Below are 20,275 nucleotides of genomic sequence, written 5' to 3'. Positions count from 1 at the left end.
CATAGTGCAGCTACACGAGGCCGTACACTTCCATGTGTTTATTAACAAGGGGGAAGCTGGGTGGCGGGGAAGGGGGGACATGAGGCTGTGCAGCCAGGCTGCTGCTTAAGTCCATTGCCTATCCCTGGAGTGAGCTGAGAACAGCCACAACTCGTTGCCTGTCCCCTGGTGATGGCACCTTGCTGGTCCTGGTGTCAGACGGTGACCTCAGTCTTGCTGTTGGTGGCCAGGTGCCGGTGAGCCTGGCCGTACAGCGGTGCCGTGGGCCCAGGCCGGCGCAGGCCCCGGGGGAGGCCTCCTTCCCAGCCCCCTGGAAAGGCAGGGCCCCCTGGTGCTTTGGGGAGGCCTTTGGCCTTGGTGACCCCTTGTGGGGGGCAGCCTTCGGGCCCCTCAGTGGTTGGGAAGGGCAGAGTGCTGGTGGGGGGCACCTCTGGCTCCCCAAAACGCACGTAGAAGTCCTCAGGAATGCTCTCTGCAGGGACAGGGACACTGGTGTCACCCCCGTGGGGCACCCCATCCCTTGGCAGGGGGAAATTGACTGGGAGATGGAGTTGGGGGGTTGAGAGGGGGGCATTGGGGGTCTTCTGGGTGTTGATTGGCTGGGAAGGGGGTGGATTCTAGCTGCTGATTGGTGAGGAGTGTAGGGAGGGATCCTGGGCATTGATTGGCTGGGCAGTGTGGAATGTCCATGGGGGATCCTGCTGTCTGGTTGGGTGGTGCTGCAGGTCTGGGCAGGAGTCTGCATGGTGATTGGCTGGGGAGCGCAGTGCATGCATGGAGAGGGATCCTGGACATTGATTGGCTGGGCAGTGGGTCCATGAGGGGGATGCTGGGCACTTATTGGCCAGGCAGTTGGTCTATGGAGGATGGATCCTGGGTACTAATTAACTGGGCACTAATTGACAGTGCCCATGGGGTGGATAATGGGCACTGATTGGCTGGCAATAGGTCCGTGGAGGAGAATCTGGACATTAATTGGCTGGGCAGTACCGGGGGTCCATTGGAGGATCCTGTGCATTGCCCCCTCCCCATCATGCCCCCATGCCCTCCCACTCCCGGCTCACCTCCAGCCGTGAGCGTGGTGTAGGCAGTGTAGTTGGGGGCTGGTGGGCTCAGGCTGCTGCCCAGTGGCGGGCGCTTGCTGTGGCCATGGGGCCGCCCCAGTGGGGTGACACCAGTACTGTCCACCGCGTTGTTCAGGGGCAACTTGTCTGGGGGCAGAGGTGAGGGCTTAGGGGAGTGCAGAGCCCTCTTAGATGCCTCTGCCTTTTTCCCCCGTGGGCAGCAGCATGCCCAGCAGCATGCTGGCACCTCAGAGAGGCTCTGAGAAGGGACTGGGGAGCCTATGCCTTACCTGTGCTGTTCCTTGGGGGTCCCCGGGGCAGCCCCTCGCCCAGCTGCACCTGCATGCTGCCCATCAGGCCATCAATGTGTTCAGAGGGGCCGTGGCCCGGCTGCTTCAGCAGGTCGGTGAGCGTCCTGGGGAGGGGCACAGGAGCACAGGGCCATCAGGCGATGCTTACATCCCCCATCCCAGACCAGGTGTTCCTATTGCCCCACACCGCAAGCTCAGGGGAGAAGAGGCAGCCCCTTCACTGGAGCCATTTGGGAGCAGGTCCTAGGGAAGGCCCTAGGGAAATGATGAAGGAAGAGGTCTAGCAAGGAGGCTGCGCCAGTGGCCTCTGGAGTTGCCATTCACTGCGTCCTTCCAGTAAGCGATAGCATTAAACATTAAGCACCGTTACATAAGACGCAGCACCCTGCCATTTACTATTCACGCCTGGGGATGCTGCAGCACCGCTGTGACACGGTGGCCATCCCACAGCAGGGCACACACAGCAGGGTGGCCTTCAGTCCTGGTCCTGGGGTGGGACACCGGACTCATGGCTTCATCACGGTGAAAGCCGATGGGCTGCATTAGGCTGAGAGATGCCATCAGGTGGAGGGAGGTTGTCCTTCCACCTCTCCTCAGCACTGGTGAGGCTGCACCTAGAGAGCTGTCTCCTGCAGATTTCCAAGAGCCACCTAGGCACACTGCAGGGAGCAGACAGACCCAGAGCTCCCTGCCCACCTCAGCCCATCACCTGAGCCTCCATCAGCACTGGGCTTTGCAAAGAGGTGTCTCTACCCCATAAACCATCTCCTCCTAAAGATCCATCAGCCTCCTGCAGCCTAGCCCTTTCCTCATCAGAACTCCCAGCCCGTGGGGCTGTACTGGCATGGCCCAGCAGCCTGGGGCTGATGCCAGGCAGCGTGCAGGGCCGGCGGCTCGTGGGGCTGTGGCTGTCACTGCGGGAGCTGCTGCGCTGTCAGCTGCTGCCTCCCTTGCATGTCCCCAGGGCCCAGCACTCACCCAGGCTCGTTTCACCGGGAGGTCCGATGCGATTTGACCTATTTCTTTTTTTTTTTCTTTTTTTTTTTTCCCTCGGGTCTATTTACCAAGCTCGAGCAGTCCTTTAGCTGCGACTTTTCCTCTCCAGATAAATCCATCAGTGCTCTTTTCCACAAACCTGCCCCTGGCCCCAACTGCCCGGACAATAACAGTGAGAGCAGCTCCATTCCCATCCACAAGCCTCAAGCACAAGAGGTTGCCCTGGAGGGCTCCCCATTGTGGTTTTGGAGGACACTGACCCTATTCTGGGAGTTTGGGGAGGCTCAAATCGCATCAACTTAGTTCACCTAAAGGTATGGGATGGCCTCAGAGTGCAGCTCAAGGTGAGGACTGTGGAGCACATCAGCTCATCTTCCTATCTGCAATATGGTACCAGTGAGCCCAGTGAGGTCTCCATCCATCACCGTGGCCATGGGTGCTGGCTGTGGTGCTGGGTTGGCCCTGGCAACCTGGATGCAGTGCACAACTCCACCTGGAAGATCTGGCCAATGGACACAACCTGCACCCCAAAACTGTCCCAGTGTGAGCTCCAGGAGTGAGCAGAGAGGAAAGTTCTGGGGGAGGGAAGAAGACAAGAACATGGTGACATCTCCATTGCATGAGCTGGAATGCCACTTGGTGTCCCTGAGCCACTGGTGCAAAAAATAGAGGTAACAGCATGGGACCTCACCATGAGGGCTTGTTTGGGTATCCCTGGAGATGGGGGCTGGGGCCATCCCAGGAATATCCAGCAGGGTTGGGGCCCTAGAAAGCACAGAGAGACCCAGCCTGTTCCTTGGCTTTTCTACAGAGCCCCCAGACCCCTTTCTGTGGGCCTCCTGTAGGTCTGTACAAGGATGTCCTCATGTGGTAGACACGAGCAGATCCCCCTGCCCTGAAAAGACCCCAACATCGGCAGCCTCAAGAAAAACATGGGCAGGTGTTCCTGACTCACAGAGCCTTGGGCACGCCGAGTGAGCATGGGGACCATGCCAAGTGCTAGCCGAGTAGGAAGGAGTGAGCCTGGCGGAGCCGCCATACGGACCTGCAGAGGCACAGGGACATAGGGGAACCGCAGTGTTTTAGGTGCTGAACCTCTCTCTGGACCCAGCTGTGAGAGCCTGGAGAAGAAGCTGTGTTTGAGGTGGACCACACTGAGTGTGAGCAGCACCAGGAGAGGAAGAACAGTGGCAAAATGGATGGATGGGTGGAAGGATGGGTGGATGGGAACAGGAACCAGTGAGGCCATGCAACAGGGAGCTGGCCCGGGGCCATGCTGCAGCTCCTGAGGAGCAAATGAGAAGCTGCAACCTGCGGCATCAGGCGGGACGCGAGGTTGCAGTGCCCATGCGCGGCAAGAGGCAGGTGGAGATACGGTGCCCAAATGAGATATCTCACATCGGGATAGAGGAGATGGTGGCACCTGGCTGGGACCTTCAGCCACAGATGCACAAGACCCCAGTGCGTGCCAGGACAGAGGCAGGCTCCTGGATTTGTCTCTGAGAGGCACCCAAGGGAAGCTCGTCTCCTCCCGCTCCATATGGTGGTGTCCAAAAAAATCAGTAGCCTCAGGGAAAAAAGGATCTGCTGGGCAATGAGCCGCATGTTCCCCATGCTGGAGCATGCTGGCAGGAACCGGAGTGCATCCTTGGAAGGGGGTGCACAGAACTGGGGGAGACAGCAAATTCCACAGCACCTGGTGGAGCAAGAAGGGATGGGAATAGAGCCAGGGCTAGGTGTCCCCAAGCAGGTCCCCATGCAGGTCTCTGAGGTGGTGGATACAACTAGAGCATCATCCCAGCGAAATAATTTCCTTGCCATGCTAAATTCCCAGAATAAAAGCCCAGGAAGATGTGTTTATGTGTGCACACACGTGTGATGGGGGGGACAAAGAGGGCAGCTCTGAGTCAGAGCCGCAGGGGCAGGGCTGTACCCAGGGGGGCTGTAGCTGCTGTCAGCTGCTGAGAAGTGTTAAACTCATTGAATGTGATCATCAGGGGAGAAAAGTGAAAGGGGGAAAAAAAAAAAAAAGAAAAAAGAGGAAGAGAAACATCAACCCGAGTGGAGGAACATAAGGCAAGGAGGGAGCGAGGGGGACTGCAGCCACCAGCCCTGCCTGTCCCTGTCCTTCTCCCTGTTCCTGTGCCTATCCCTCCCCAGCAGCTGCCCAAAACCACGATTTGGGGGCATAGGACAAGAGCCGTTTGCTTGGAGCAGGAGCTCACATGAGAAGCGAGGGGCTGGCAAGCCCATGGTGTGCAGCTCGAGTCCCCTCCATGGGAGTGACATCCCACCAGGGTACAAGGCACATGCACAGGCAAAAAGCCACTTCCAACAACAAGCGCTCTGCCCACATCATCAGCTGCTGGGGACAGAGGGACAGAACTGAGTCAGGGATGAAGGAGACAAGGGATGGAGGGGATGAGGGATGGAGGGGATGAGAGATAGAGCGAGTGGACAAGGAGTGGAGGGAGTGAGGGATGGAGGGGATGTGAGATGCAGGAGACAAGGGAAGGAGGGGATGAAGGATAGAGGGGATGAAGGGTAAAGGGGACAAGAGATAGAGGGAATGAGGGACAGAAGGGATGAGAGACGGGATGAGGGATGGAGGGGAAGAGAGACAGAGGGGATGAGGGAGGGAAGGGATGAAGGATGGAGGGGATGTTGGACAGAGGGGATGAGAGACAGAGGATATAAGTGACAGAGGGGTGGAGAGATGGGGAGGATGAGGGACAGAGGGAATGAGGGATGAAGAGGACGAGTGACACATAGCTGCCACCACTACCCCTCTGCATGCTAGGGTCTGGGGACTCTCTCATCCCCTTGGGGACGAAGTGACAATGGGGCTCACCCTGTGCATGGGGCCGGGGGAGGTGGGAGCACCGAACGAGAACCCTTTACCTGGAGACCGTCATCTCAGTCTGGGGGCCCTGTGCCTTCTCCAGGCCCAGCTTGGTGAAGATGCCCACCAGCACCATGATGGCCACCACGCCGCAGATGATGTAGACGATCATGTTGGTCTTGTCACGGGTGGGGCCCTCGGGGCTCTCATCCACACGGGCGGGCGGCTGCCCCGTGTTCACCCAGTTGGGGGTGTCGTAGTTGGAGCAGCCGCTCTGGTCCAGCCGCCTGGCCTTGAACTGGCAGCAGAAGCGGTACCCGCAGGTCCCACAGCAGTACTGGTAGATGCCGGCGTTGCAGTTGAAAGGTGGGTCCCACTGCCCCATCACGTCGTAATACCCGCGGCAACGGTCCCCTCCTGGGGTGGGCTCAGTGGGCGCGGGGGCCGTGTCCTCCACCGCCGGTGCCCGGCTGCTGTTACCGCCGTCCCCAGTGCCGGGCTCGGCGCCCCAGCTCCGCTCTAGCAGCACCAGGCAGCAGATGCCCACCACGTAGCTCCGCTCCATCCGCCCGCGGCTCCGGGGGGCCATGGCCACCCCCAGAAGACCGAGCGCTGCTCCACTGGAGGACCCCCCCACCCCGTTCCTCCGTGCACCGTGGGGAGGGTTACAGCTGCTTGCCTGCCCAGCGAGGGCCCCCCCGGAGCAGCCCCATGGCTGGGGGGAAGCCCCGAGGAGGGGATACAAAAAGGGAGGAAAAAAAAGGGGAAAAAATTAAGAAGTGGGGGAAAAAAGTGCACCTCCGCTTCTGTTCACCCAGAAACGGCCAATGGGGTTCTGAGGTGCGAGATGCAGCGGTTCGGGGGTTCGGGAGTTCGGGGGTTCAGGGGTTCGGGGTTCGGGGCTCAGGGCTGGGGCAGAGCCCCCCGCCGGGGCGGGGATGCGGGCAGCGGTCCGGAGCAGCGGGAATCTTCGGTCGCCCCATCCCCGCCGCGCTGCCGGCACCGAGAGAGGGAGGGAAGAAAGGGAGAAGAAAAAATAAGAGCGAAGGAGCGAAAAGCCCTCTGCACCGGGAAGGGAGGGAGGGAGGAGGGCGGCAAGGCACGGCTCGGCAGGGAAACCGGAGAAGCTCCTGCAGCAGCGCTCTGCCGCCCGCCCGCCCGCCCCGCCGGGCGGCACCGAGCCGGCCCGCCCCGTCGGGTGGGGGGACCGCCCCGCGCCCCTCCCGCGCCGCGCAGCTCCGGAGCCCCCCGGGGGGACGAGGGGAGCGGGGCCGCGGGGAGAGCACCACCGCCGGGGAAGGGCGGAGCTGCAGTGCCGGCCCCTGCGAGCCTCCCCATGGGGGCTGCGGCCCCAAGTGACGGTGGTTGGGGCTCCATCGGGCTCCTCATCCAAGGGGCGTCAATACGCAGAGCCATGGCACGGTGTTCTCGATGTCACCTCTTGGCCTTGGGCAAACGCTGGGGATGGCAGCCCCGTTCCCAGCCCTACACACACAGTTGGGCGTTATTCCCCCGCCTGCGCTCAGTGCTGTGGCTGGGAATGGGCTGCAGGGAACCGCACCGCGCAGTGCCCTATATACACTGCGGGAGCATATGTGCGTTTGCCATTAAAATGATAATTGCAAACATTCTGAAGTCGAGATGTGCAAACTCCCCGCTTCCCAACGGCATCGGGTTCAAACCCAAACAGCTTCTTGAAGGGTCGGGAGGGAATTTGTTCAAAGCGAGAGCTTTTTTTTAAAAAAAGAAAATAAATGCATACAGTGTGGGCTGCACAGGGAATCAGCATTTAAACCTGGCTGCGTCACGTGGGGGGGGCATAGACCCCATATGTCCCTTTGGTGTTGACCCCACAGATCCCCCTGGAGCCACCCCAGCATCCACACACAGAGCGACGTTCCAGCACTGGGGATGCAGGAGGGCAGCAGAGCGATCCCATCCGCCCGAGCTCACTGGGCTCAGGTTGGAGCCATATGGCCAGGAACAGCGTGCGGTGTGCCGGCTCCGTGGCAGACTGGCAGAGCTCCACGGGCACAGCGGCCATGCCAGGGCAGTGTGGGGAGATGCCTGCACGCAGCCCTGCCTGATCTGGTAGATAGTTCCTACTGGGCCCTACACAACCTGGACAGGTTGTATTGCTGGGTTAAGGCCCACGGGATGAAATTCAGCAAGACCGAGTGCTGGGTCCTGCACTTTGGTCACAACAACCCCAGATTGCTACAGGCTTGGGGCAGAGTGGCTGGAAAGCTGTATGGAGGAAAAGAATCAGGGGGTGTTTTTTTGGTACTTGGCTGACTATGAGCCAGCAGTGTGCCCAGGTGGCCAAGAAGGCCAATGGCATCCTGGCTTGTATCAGCAATAGTGCAGCCAGCAGGAGCAGGGAGATGACCGTCCGTCACCACTCAGCTCTGGTGATGCTGCACCTCAAATGCTGTGTTCAGTTCTGGGCCCCTCACTACCAGAAAGACATGGAGGCCCTGGAGTGTGTCCAGAGAAGGGCAGCAGAGCTGTGAAGGGTCTGGAGCACGAGTCTGATGGGGAGCAGCTGAGGGAACTGGGGTTATTCAGTCTGAGAAAAAGTTCAGGGGAAACCTCATCACTTTCTACAGTGACCTGAAAGGAGGTTGTGGCGAGGTGGGGGTTGGCCTCTGCTCCCAAGTAACAGCAATAGAACGAGAGCCTCAAGTTGCACCAGGGGAATTTCAGGTTGGATGCTAGGAAAAAGTTCTCAGAAAGAGTGGTGCTGCAGTGGCACAGGCTGCCCAAGGATGTGGTGGAGTCACCATCCCTGGAGGTGTTCCAGAACTGTGTGGATGTGGATATGGTTAGTCGGCACGGTGGGGATGGGCTGACAGTTAGACTAGGTAATCTTAGAGGTCTTTTCCTACCTTTTCCACCTCCAACTCTTGGCCAGCTGCTTTCTGGCCTTTGGTAACCCCACGTGGACCTGCAAGTCAGCTCTGCCCTGAAGCACTGCTTTGCTCCATGAGGTTTGGAGAATTAACAACACCTGAGCAGCCCTTTCACCATCTTCCACATCAGGAGACATTTCCCGCTGCTTCTCCTCAGGGCACAATGCCGTGGCCCTGCTCCCCGCCTGCTTCCTGCCCTCCCAATGGGATGAACATCCCCACCAGGCTGTCACCGTGTCACAGTGTCACCAGTTCACGATGATGTCTTCCCACATCCCTGGAGTATCACTGCAATTTTGGGGTCACTGATGTCAAATGCTGTTGTGCCTCATTGCACCCACGCTGGCAACAGATGCAAACTCGGGGGCTCTCCTTGCACACTTAGACCCATCCCACAGCATCCTTCTAGCCCAGTGTATGTGGCAATCCTGCTCCCCCAAAATGTGTCACCCCTCTCCCACTGGGCTTTAATGAGATGTTAATCGGGGCTGATGCTGCCCAAACGGGGCAGAACTCTCCTGGCTCTGCGGGGCTGCCACGGGTGCACGTGCTCTCAGACAGGCCAGGGCTGCAGCAGCTTTATTCCCTCTTGACCCATTTAAAGCAAGCATCGGTGACTAAGGGAGCTGGCAGTGGGATAAAAATACCTCCCACATGTTCCCTGCGAGGCCAGAGACGGAAATAGGGGTGCCGTCACCTCTCTGGGGACCGGTGGGGGTCACCCACTGTTTCACGATCCCAAAGGACTGACGCTATGCGTGCTGCATCCCACATCACTCTGGGCTTCACGCAGCACTGAGACTGCAGGTGTGAGGTTTGAGCCCCACGTCCTGCAGAGCGGGTACCCAATGCAGCTGTCCCCGCAGGACCCCATGCATCCACCTGCACGGCCCTGCTGCTCGCTGGGTGGAATCCTGCAGCACCAGAGCTAGCGGCTGCGCTGCCCGGAGTGGCAGCCCTCCTTCCTACATCTGCGATTCCAGCTCCGACTGTGTTTTCATCATTCTAATAATAAGCGCAAATATAGTAGGGATGAATCACGAGCTGCGGGTTTCGCCCCTCCTTTCCCCTAAATCCATCTTGAGGGAGTGGGATGGGGGGAAAGGGGGCTGGGACACGGAGGAGACGCGGCGAGGACACAGCACCGTGTCAGTGCCCCCTCCTGGTTGTGATCATCGCACCCGGGAGCCCTCCTGCTTCCCTCCCCTGCACAGCCGTATTGTGCCGAAGCACCATCCAAACCCCAGGGCACTCCCGGAGCATCCCCAGAGCACTGCTGGTCTGCAGCCAGCTGTCCCCATCCACAACCCAGGGGGTTTTGCACCTCTTCACCCCAAGTGCTACAGGTCAACAGCACCCAAACCCCCGGTCACTGTGGGATTTGCCTGCTGGGAACCGCTCGCTTTGTTGCAGGGACCTTTAGCAAATGTTAATGCTTTCTTTTCGCTGGAAAGCTCTCTGGATGATCTGCCAGAACAGATTTCACACGCTTCTCCTAAAATTATGCCCTTTGCTTTCCCAGCACTTGAGAAGAAGCACAGCCAGTCGTGCTGGCATTGTGCGGAGAATGGCTGCATGGGGCCACATGTTAGAGAGGTGAGGGCCAAGCCAACGGGTGGGCTTCCTGCAGCCCCCCCACCTGCACACAGCCCCTGCAGCCCACTGCACCCCCCTGCATCCCCAAAAATCTCCCTGCATCCTGGCATCCCCAGCATCTCATCACATCCTCTCTATATCCCTTGCATCTCTGCATCCTCTGTATCTCCCCACATCTCATCACATCCCCCTGCAGCCCACTGCATCCTCTCTGTATCTCCTACATCCCTGCACCCCCACTACCTCACCACATCCTTGCTGTATGCCCTGCATCCCTTTGCATCTCCATATCTCCTCACATCCCTTTGCATCCTTACATCGCCAGCATTCCCTGTATCCCCCCACACTTCCCTGCATTGCCCCACATTCCCTATGTTCTTCTACATCCCCCTGCATCCCCTGCATCTTACCACATCCCCCTATATCATCCTGCATATCCCCATGCCCATGTTTCCCCCCATCTGTGGCAATCCCACAGGGACCTCCAGTGTAGGACCCTCACCCCTGCAGGGATCTGCCCCCTATCAAGTTTGGGGCTGATTTCTGGCCCCCCTCCAATGTGTGTTACAATCACTGCCATCTGTCCATGGGGACACTCAGGGTTTATACCCTTCCCCGTGTATTCATTTTAGGAAAAGCAGCAGGGGGATGTAGCCCCAGCCCTGCCCTCCCCACACTCAGCAGCGACTCATGAACACCACTACGGCTGTAGTTGGAGCTGATTATGTACATCTTAAGTGACTCATTGGGGAATTTTTATTATTTTATTTTTAATAACTGGCGGTGTCACTACGGGGCATGAAGTTTGCTTGGCTGAGTTTGTTTCAGCAGAGATAAATTATTAAGGAGTTGGAGAGCAAACAAGGAGCACTCCTGGGGAGCCATGACCGTGGGTCATACCTCTCCCTACCCACCCAACATGCCACTCCTGCCCTTCTGTGCCCACATCGCCTGCAGCCAGGATATGCTATTGCTGTGGCCTTCAGCATCACATCTGTCGACACTGAATGGTGGCAGTGACTGCACTGAAACCCTTTGGGCAGCAGGAAGGGATGGGGGAAACTCCTGAAAAAATCCCATTCACTCATCCCTGACCGCAGGCGGCCCCTGCTTGTAAATAGGGCTGAGAGCATCGGGCTCAGCCACAGACGTAGGGTTTTTCCCCGGAGTCCCCCAGCCCCGCTCTCCCCCTCCCAGTGCCGCCGCTGCCATCGATCTGGGCCCAGAATAGCTGCTGCCAGCAGCCGGCCGACGCCGCAGCGCTGCTGGAAGGACATGGTCGGTGCCCCCCTCCTCGCCCTGTGGCCCCCGCGGAGGTGGAGGAGAAAGGGGAAATGGAATAAGGAGGGTGGGAGACAGAGGAGCAGCCTCAGAACAGGATGGGCTGAGTGATGTGCTGCTGGCACCAGAGCTGGTGCCTTCAGGGGGGGCTGCTGGAAGCAGATCCACTTCCACTCCATGCCACTTCCACCCCACTTTCATTTCAACTTCCATTTCCATTCCACTTCCTTTCCATTTCCCTTTCGATTCTATTTCCATTTCTGTTTCCTCTCCATTTTCACTGATTTTTCCATTCCTATTTTCTTTCAATTTCCCAGTCCCATCCCATTCCCATTTCCTTTCTTATATCCATCCCCATATTTATTTCTATTTCCATTTCCATCTCCACCCCATTCCCATTTCCTCTCTATTTCCCATTCCTGTTTCCACCACATTCCTATTCCATCTGAATTCCCATTCCTGTTCCCATCCCATCCCCATCTCTATCCTCATCCCCATTCTCATCCCATCCAAACCCATCCCCATTGCCATCCCCGTTTCTCCCTTCACTCCCACAGACCCACTGGGGCTGCAGCATCCTTTTTCCAATCCTCACTTCCCACCCCTTGTGCCATGGGGCCCCATGGCAGCCCCTCCTCCTGCCCCAAGGAGCCCAGCTCTGTGCACATTGCTCTCACCCAACCCAAGGTGGCTTTTCTTGAGGCCAGAGGGGGGATTTCCCTCTGGGGGTGCTGCTTCAAGTGAGATGCCTGCAGCCCATCTGTGTCCCCCCAGGTGTCACTGGGGCAGGTGGCACCCAAGGGGAGCTCCCAAAACCAACATAGATACCGCTTTCATCATCTCCCAGCGCATCCTTTCAGAAGATGTGTGGGACCAGAATGATACTGACACTGAGAGAAGGAAATGGAGGCTGATTGGAGTGGAGTGGCTTTTGGTGTGTGTTTTTGTGTTGGTATTTTTTTTCAGTCTTTCCTTAAGTGCGAACACCATCTGGCTCCCAAACTCCATCAGCGCTTCCATTCCTGAGGCAGCTTCGCTCTCCCTAATGACTGTCATTACGGAGTAGTAGTGACTATGGACTACAGATGCTGATGAGCAGCATTGGTAAGGCTGTGTCCCAAGACAGACAGTGCACGGAGCTGGGCAGCATTCCCTCTTCAGCCACTTTGGGGAACAGCTGAATAAGATGGGGCCCTTTCCAGCTCAGTGAGTGGAGGGGGCAATCCTTCTCCAACAGAAATGCAGAGCTCTTGGGTTGGATGGGGACAGTGTGGCATCCCACATGGATCTGCAGAGAAACGTGTTGCAGGATTGCGGTGCCCTTTGCTGGCAGGTAGCCCAAGGTGGCACTGTAAGTGTCCTCTGGGGATCCTGACTCACAAAAGTGAGGGGAGAGTGAGGGGAGAGTGGGGGAGAGCGATGTGAGAGTGGGCCTGAGTTGGTGCAGCTGCACCCAAGGGTGAACGAGCAGCAGACATCTTCCCCTCACAACCTGGGGAAGCCTGGGCTTTCCTCACTTTTTGCCCCACTGGTGCCCATAGAATCAAAGAATCAAGACTGGAAAAGACCTCTAGGATCACCTAGACTGATTGTCAGCTCATCTCCACCATGCCCACTAACCATGTCCACGTGGTTCTGGAACACCTTCAGGAATAGTGACCCCAGCACCCCCCTGAGCAGCCCATTCCAATACCCCACCATGGCATCCTGCAAAGGAGAAACACCTGAAGAAATAAGAGCCAGAACCCTTGCCTGAGCAGAAAAAGGTGCTTTGTTCGACAAGATTACAGTTTATTTTCTGGTGTGGAATCTGAACCACACCCATATGTCACAGCTGTAAGAAATGGAAGGGGAGATGCAGCCCCACTGCTCCCTTTGCCTCCTAGCCCTGTTGTCCATGAAGCAGGTTGTTCTGCCTCTCAGTGGTCCTTCTATTACAACCAGGAAGATGATGGAGTCATCTTCCCTAGAGGTGTTCAGAGTGTTCCCAGGGCTGGACTTGATGGACTTCCACCTAATAAGATGTGCAGAGACTGCATCCCCAGCAATGGGGACACATCACGTCTTGAGATGTGTTAGGCATTATCTGGAGCAAGGCTCATCCCAGGAATTGGGTTTAGGTCTGAAAGAGGAGGTGTGGTGAAGAATATAGGCTCATATGCCCAAATGGTTCCCTGTTGGGATGAAGGCAGCAAAGCCAGCTCGGCATCTGTGGCAAGGAGAAGAGGGAGGCATCACCCTCTAACAAGACTGCGTGGTCCTGCAGAGCCAATGCCACTAGATACAATGTCACTGGTCAATCCTTGGATTCCATGGCCACTGACTGAGGATGGCAGAGTCCTCCATCTTCTGAAGGGTGTGATAGGGAGGAGAATCCTCTAGCTGGGGTGTGGGACTGACATTGGTGCTGGTGACATAGGAAGCCAGAGTAAGTGGTGGATGAGGAGCAAAGCTGGGATCTCAGGAGAGAGCATAATCAGCACTGCTAGCTTCATTCCCAAAGCTTCTTGCACAGGTGAGCCATTGGCTTATGCGTGAGCATGGCCATTGAGCTGCCTTGGACTGGCGCTGCTGGTCAATTCTCACGCACAGCAGCCCCCTGAAGACACACACATAAATTAAGTCATCCCTCCCACGCTTGCATCACTCCCTGCTTGGTTGTGTGCAGCACGGGTACATCCATCACTGTGAGTCCTGTCACCACAAGTGACATGCAGTATTTTTGCAGCCACTGTGAGCTGAAGCGATGGTTGTCTGGGGCCATCATGACAAGCTCCTGCAGCCAGTGCTCCTCCCGACCAGCAGTCTCCATTGCCTGCCTCTGGTTCTCACTGACTTCAGTTACCATTGCTCAGAGCAAAGACAGATTTCCACAATTCTTTCCCTTGCTCCCTGCTCAAAAAGACGAATTGTTTCCCATTCCCCAGGCATTCAAGATGCAGAGGGAGTTCCCATGACTGCCCACGGGTGCCTGTCACCAAATAACAATGCCTAAAGGGAGCAGGGATGTAGATGTCACAGCATGAAGGGGACAGGAGAAGCAAAACTGTGCGTAGAGCAGATGCTGGATGAGCTTTTTTCCATAATGCCCCAAGCCATTGGTCAGTAGCAATAATTGAGCTAATGTTGATGGGGTTTGGTCCTAAAGGAACTCCCTGCTTCCCCTCTTGCTGGTCTTCCAGCCCCGTGTCCCTATAAGTGCCCCATTCAGCAGCAGACCCATCTGGACTCCCGAGTTCCATAGCTCAGCAGCTATTGGTAACACAGCATGAATCCTTGGGCTTCCTCTAGTGACTGCAGGCTTGGCTGGGACTCCATAAAAATGGGGAAACATAAAATGCAAAACCCGGTTCTGGTGCAGCTTATGTCCATGCAAGACTTTGTCCCCTAGGGAAGGGCTATGGCTGTCACAGTCTCTCCTCACCCATGCATTCCTGGGTGGTTTTTGTGGTGACTAATGCAGCAGCTCCCAGCTCAGTGGCCGGCAGTGGGAAGCCGTGGCCGTGTTCCTTATGGTGGGGCCAGGTAGTGGCCAGCAGCACCACATCACCCTTGGCATCACCCTGGCAGCACGGCCGCCGCTTTGCTCCATCCCTCTTGGGCGTCCTCAGACCTCCGTTGCGATGTGGGCAGGGGCCTTGTGCTGGGTCAGCATTCCCCTCTGGAGTACTGACATCCAAGCAGCTGGAGCTGGGCAGGGGGCCGGCATCACCCAGGCTTTCTGAGAGAGGGTGAGAAGTGGGGTCAGGGGCTGTGAAGAAAATCCTGGAACAGGGATCTCCCCACCACATTGCTTTGTAGCACATTTTTTTCTCCCAAAATGTAATCGGGGAAGTGCAGCCGTGCACTTGTGCCTCGAGCCTCCTGTGAGCCCGTGCTAGCAGCAAGCACCCGGCATGATTGCTTCCCATTTAAAAATAGACTTGTTTACAAGTAGCAATGGCCACGTGCCTCCCCACACTTGCTGTCGTGGGATTTCTCCCTCTTTTGTTTTCAGTACTGTTCTTGGGGATCCCTGGTGGAGCACAATGACTTCACCTCCTGGAAGTGCCCTGTGGGGAGAGGCACAGCTCTATCCCTTGCCCCAACAATGGTGTCTTCAGGGATGACCCCATAAGATGCTTGGTGCTCTGTGTTCTGCTGATAAGGGCTGTCTCTGACACTGTCAACTCTTTGGGGTGGCAGTGGCATGCAAATGTCAGAGGGTGCTCTGGTGTCAGAGGGAAAACCTTGTGGGGTGCTCACCATGGTACCCCAATTCACATGGCTCCCACTGCGTATTGAGTCCTTTTCATGTTGCCCTGGGGAGAGGGGTGATCTCTGGGGCACCCCAAGGAAGATATAGGAAATCTGAGCCACCCAAGGAGCCAATAGAGTGAGCATGAGCACAAAGTCTCCTACCTTCAACCTCCTGCTCCGTCTTCCTCCTCTTCTTCCTCCGTTTCCCCAGCTTACAGGCAAGGAAGCCCCAGAGGGCAGCCAGAGCCAGGAGGAGCCCCACCAGTGCAGGGATCCCAAAGATCAGAAGGCTGCTGGACAGGTCCATGGAGGGGATGGTGGGCAGTGTGTCTGAACTGGGCACTCCAGGGGCAGGCTCTGCTGTGGTGCAAAATGTCGGCAGGGTCAGAAGGGGCAAAATGGCATTACCAAGGTCTCCCAGCAGTGGGGCTGCAGTCATGGAGCTCCATTCCATCTCCATCTCCACTTCTACCACGACCTACAGGAGGTCCCCTCCAAGCCCACCCCATAGCGTCCTCCAACCCCCCTTCACCACCCAACCCTGGCTGCACTTACTTGTGTTGTCCCCAAATAGCTCGGAGCACATCACGCAGGACCTGGTTAGGGGGTCGAAGCACTGGGAGGAGAGGCAGGAGGCACTGCCGTCTGCTTTTCCTGGGGAGGCCATGGCCGAGCGCTCCTGCATGGCTTGGCGTAGAGCAGCCGCCTGAGTGTGAAATCGCAGAGCCCCAGGGCGGGTGGCAGAGGGAGATGCAGTCTGTCGAGCTGCCTCAGCTCCCCTGGGGCTCCGGGTGCTGCACTTCCCCTGGGGCGGATCTTCGTCCAGGAGGAGGAGGCCAACAACGTACCCACTGACAGCCCCTCTGCTCCAAAATGTAATGCTAAAATCTGTCCTGCCCTGGCCCACTGGTGTCACCTCCCCAGCTGATGTCACCCCCAGCCCCTGAGTGTCTAAGATCTACCCCAGCCTACAACACCAGGATACTTGCTGGCATCCCCTTGCAGAAGCTCCATGGTGGGCCGGTATCCATATGAGCTGTGGGACAGAAATCCCAGGGTCGGGTGCTCTGCCTCACTCCAAGACCGACACAAAAGGGCTGAACCTGCCTGCAACATCCTTCATATCACCAGCTTAGGCTCTTGGCAAGAAGTGTCAAAGCCCCTTGGTGCCATGTCTCCAATTCTTCAGGGGTTTGGAGCTATCTCTGCTCAAAGTAACTGGGAACAAGTCTGGTCCCAAAACCCTCAGAGAGGACTAAATACACCGTGAAGGGCCTCAGGTGTCTCTCATCATGAGCAAGAGATTCCCTGCCACTGACATCCATATGTCAAATCCTGGTGGTTGAGATCTGAAGTATGTAAGGGGTGTATTTCTGCTTTGCAGGCGTCTCTTCTCCATGACAGAATATTTTAGGTCAGAAGGGGCCTCAACGCCCACCCAGTCCCACCCTGTGCTGTGTGCAGGGCTGCCTCCCACCACCTTGAACCTCCAGGGATGGGGCACCCACAGCTCTCTGGGCAGCCTGTGCCACTGTCTCACTGCCCTCTCAGTGAAAATTTTTCCCTCAATGTCTAAACTGGACAAGCATTATGTCCCTTCCTCCTTCATCCCACAGGAAGGGAAGGACCCGGACACAATGCCGGCTCACTCTGCTGAAGGAGGCCTGCCTGCTGCCCGCTGCAGCCCACAGGCTCCTCCCAGCACAGCCTCTTCCTCTCTGGGCACGTTGGCTGGGCAAGTGAAAGTTGTGACCAAAACTGATTGCTGCCCACCAGCTCCACACCCAAGGTGATTTCACTTCCCCTTCCACCTCAGAGCCCAGCGGCCTCCTGTTGTCCATGGCTGGTGCCCGCATGGCTCCATTTTCCCCCAGAGCAGCGCAGCCCTGGCCCGGTGACTCAGTTCTTCCACTTCTGCCTGACTCAAAAGCAAACTCCCCGAGCACACCCTGTACTTCTCTCTTGTTTCAGGGCCCAGTGGTGAACTCAGTGCCCTCTGCATTGCCTCAGGTACCCATAGGTACTGCTTCTCCACTGAGACAACAGGTTTGTGCCTGCTGCCAGCTGTTTTTTCACAAAATCGTTTGAGTTAGAAGGGACTCTTAAAGACCATCCACTCCAACTGCCTTGCAATGAAGAGGGACACCTACAGCTCGATTAGGGTGCTCAGAGCCCCTGCAGCCTGACCTTGGATGTCTCCAGGAATGGGGATCACCACCTCTCTGGGCAACCTGTGCCAGTGTCTCACTCTCCTTATACAGCAAAAAATGTTTTCATTAAATCCCCAATCTAAATCTCCCTATCCCTCATCTTCTGTCCCTCTCCCGTCACCCACTGCTCGTTCCCATTTCCTTCCATGCACGTCTGCTCGTGCCCAGGCCAGGAAAATGATGTTTCAACTCGCACATTGCAGGATTTACTCATGGAGAAAATCACCGCTGACTTCCCCGGCAGCGCTCACGTGTGAGCTGCGCGCTCAGGGCTCCAGCCTCCGCCTCTCCGGCCCTCGTGGCAGCTTTGGGAGTGGGGACAGTGAGGACCTGGTGGCTGGTTAGTGGTGATGGGCTGCTCGCATCTAGGGGCGCTTGATAATAGCATAAATGCATAATTAAAGAGCAGAAAAAATGACTCACTGGATAAGGAAATGTGCTTTTCTTATCTTTGCAGAGAAATGAGTGCCCCGGGAGCTGGGAAGCCTAGCTAACCAAGTGGTTTTATTAAACAAATAAACCAGCAAAAATATCAAAAGAGCTATTTAAAAGTTATGGCTCAATCCTGGAGCTGGAGAGGGCTGTATTTCCACACTGCACGCTCCAGCCCAGGAGCAGGGCCGGCCCTCATCCCCATCCCTCTATGAGCGGTTCCTGCAGCCCCACGGCGGGTGCAGTGACTCACACATGCTCTCAGGGCTGTCTGTGTCAGAAAATATCCACCAAAAGTACACCTTGTGCTCGCGTGCACCGGAAACCCAATGACATGTTGGTTACAGAGGTGTTTATCTAGCAGACCCACTGACCTCAGGACAAACCTCTAACACGTGCAGCTCACATTTGTCCCATTGGCCACAGCCACCTGCATATGGGGTAGGTGAGAGGATGACCTCCCACCCCTTGCCAGTATTTTGATTTTTGGCTTTTGGTTGCACCCTGGGCTGCTTGAGCCAATGCTGTGCGGCGGGTTTGGTTGCAGGGACGGTCGGATGCCAACCTCAAGCTCTTTGCAGCCCTGCAGCACCGATGTAGGCTGCAGCAAAAGGAGAGAGCTACACGTGGCTGGGCACGAGCGTGGCCCCAAGCTGGAATGGGGTGGGGGAGTGAGTGGCTGCTGAGCCCAAAAGGCCCTGCAGCAGTGAGCTTGGCACGACCACGCAGCCGGCCCCAGGCTCTGCTGGCAGCATTCCCTCCAAGTACCCACAGAACACAGAGGGATGGACCGCCACAAGTTGCAACTGTGCATCCATGCAGTGTCCCCCACCACCCCACTGAAAAATATAGAGGATGAGGGCAGTGCAGTTTTTAAGTCCCTTAACCATCTTGTCTCTGAGCTAGCTAACTAGGACTGCAAATCCCTGGTGATAATCACAGACACCATGCCTGCGAGCTTTCCCTCGGACCATTCATTTTGCTTGATGATGCTTTAAAGAGACATCTAATGAGGATAATCTGATTCAAATCCCCTCTGCTTTTGGCTAGGCAGACCAATTTAGTCCCCCTCACACTCTTTCTTCCCCCATGGCTCTCTTTATTTCCCCTTCTCATATGAATCACTCTGGGGTTTCCTTTGCTCTTTGCACTGCTATTTCGATTTTTTGATATGACCACCGCAATCAATATTCACTCAGTTTAGAGCCTCATTAGCATGAAATCAGATTCACTTTTTACTCACATCCTCTTGGCGATACGTTGCTGGATGGCGCTTCAGCTCTTGCATTGGGTGCAGGAACATCACAACCTGGTTACAAACTTTCCTCCTTACCTGATTAAATCAGAACTGCTTACAGGAGATCCGCACACCCGGCCCATAATCAAGTCGAGCTTTGGGGAGGGAGAAGGTCTCAATCACAATTGGCTTTCAACGCAGAGCAGATGGTGAACGTACCGCCTATATAATTTATAGGACACCATCACTACGTATTAGTCCCATGCAGTGGCTGAGCAAAGCCACACCAAAGCTCAGCATGCTAGCAGCAGTTTGGTGCAGGTGAAAGCCCACATGCATCATGGGTGTGTGGGCTGGGGGATGTCACCCATCTGCTTACACCCATGGCACGGGGCAGAGGACATAACCCACCCCAGAGGGGGTTACCAGGATTGGGGCAAACGCCACCCAGCCCACCAACTTGTATACAAAGTAGGTCAGCATTATGCAACATCTGCACACAAGCAGCTCCTCGGCGTTTCCCCAGGAGCAGCTTGCACGCAGCAGCAGGATGGATGCTGGGGTGCTGTGAGGCCAGGCACCAGGCTTTGCTATGCTTCACTCCTTTTGCTGTCTAAAGGGGGTATGAGAAAGAAGGGGACAGACTATTTAACAGGGTCTGTCGGGATAGGACAAGAGGAGATGGTTTCAAGCTAAAAGAGGGGAGATTTAGACTAGATGTAAGGAGAAAAGGTTTTTATAATCAGGGTGGTGAGGCACTGGGGCAAGATGCCCAGAAAAGCAGTGGATCCCCGCCCCTGGAGAAATTCAAGGTCAGGCTGGAGGGGGTCTGAGCACCTTGATCGAGTTGTATGTGTCCCTCTTCATTGCAAGGGAGTTGGACAGGACAGCCTTTAAAGGTCCCTTCCAACTCAAATGATTCTGTGATTTTAGGATTCTCTGCTTGCACAGCTGTGGATACAGTTTGCTGGGACTTCTGAAGCCTGGGAGTGGGTAGGGACAGGCAGAGCTGTGGCACCTCTGTGTCCACAGTGCCGACGACTCCTTCCTCTGCCCTTCACCTCAGCACCTCAGAGCTTCCCCAGCTCCACCACCTTTGATCAGCACAGAGCCCCCGAGTCACAGGGGGATGAGGTTTAATCAAGTAGTGCTGGT

General features: G+C 56.4%; 2 protein-coding genes across 2 annotated transcripts; both read right to left on the bottom strand.

Annotated features, from left to right (window-relative positions):
• Positions 1 to 33: 33 nt before the first annotated feature.
• On the bottom strand, positions 34 to 6,432 carry SHISA8 (shisa family member 8). The gene is made up of 4 exons (XM_010710373.4): positions 5,273 to 6,432; positions 1,355 to 1,479; positions 1,065 to 1,211; positions 34 to 472 (listed from the first exon to the last, which is right to left on the bottom strand). Exons 1-4 carry the CDS (start codon positions 5,800 to 5,802, stop codon positions 195 to 197), a joined length of 1,080 nt encoding a protein of 359 aa, XP_010708675.3. The 5' UTR covers positions 5,803 to 6,432; the 3' UTR covers positions 34 to 194.
• A 6,349-nt stretch (positions 6,433 to 12,781) lies between these two features.
• TNFRSF13C (TNF receptor superfamily member 13C) lies at positions 12,782 to 16,660 on the bottom strand. The gene is made up of 3 exons (XM_003202316.5): positions 15,797 to 16,660; positions 15,404 to 15,601; positions 12,782 to 14,723 (listed from the first exon to the last, which is right to left on the bottom strand). Exons 1-3 carry the CDS (start codon positions 15,924 to 15,926, stop codon positions 14,410 to 14,412), a joined length of 642 nt encoding a protein of 213 aa, XP_003202364.1. The 5' UTR covers positions 15,927 to 16,660; the 3' UTR covers positions 12,782 to 14,409.
• Between the last annotated feature and the right edge of the window lie 3,615 nt (positions 16,661 to 20,275).

This window comes from Meleagris gallopavo, chromosome 1 (assembly GCF_905368555.1).
Source record: "Meleagris gallopavo chromosome 1, MGAL_WU_HG_1.1, whole genome shotgun sequence".
Lineage (NCBI taxonomy): Eukaryota > Metazoa > Chordata > Aves > Galliformes > Phasianidae > Meleagris > Meleagris gallopavo.
This window is presented reverse-complemented; position numbering and strand designations above follow the sequence as displayed.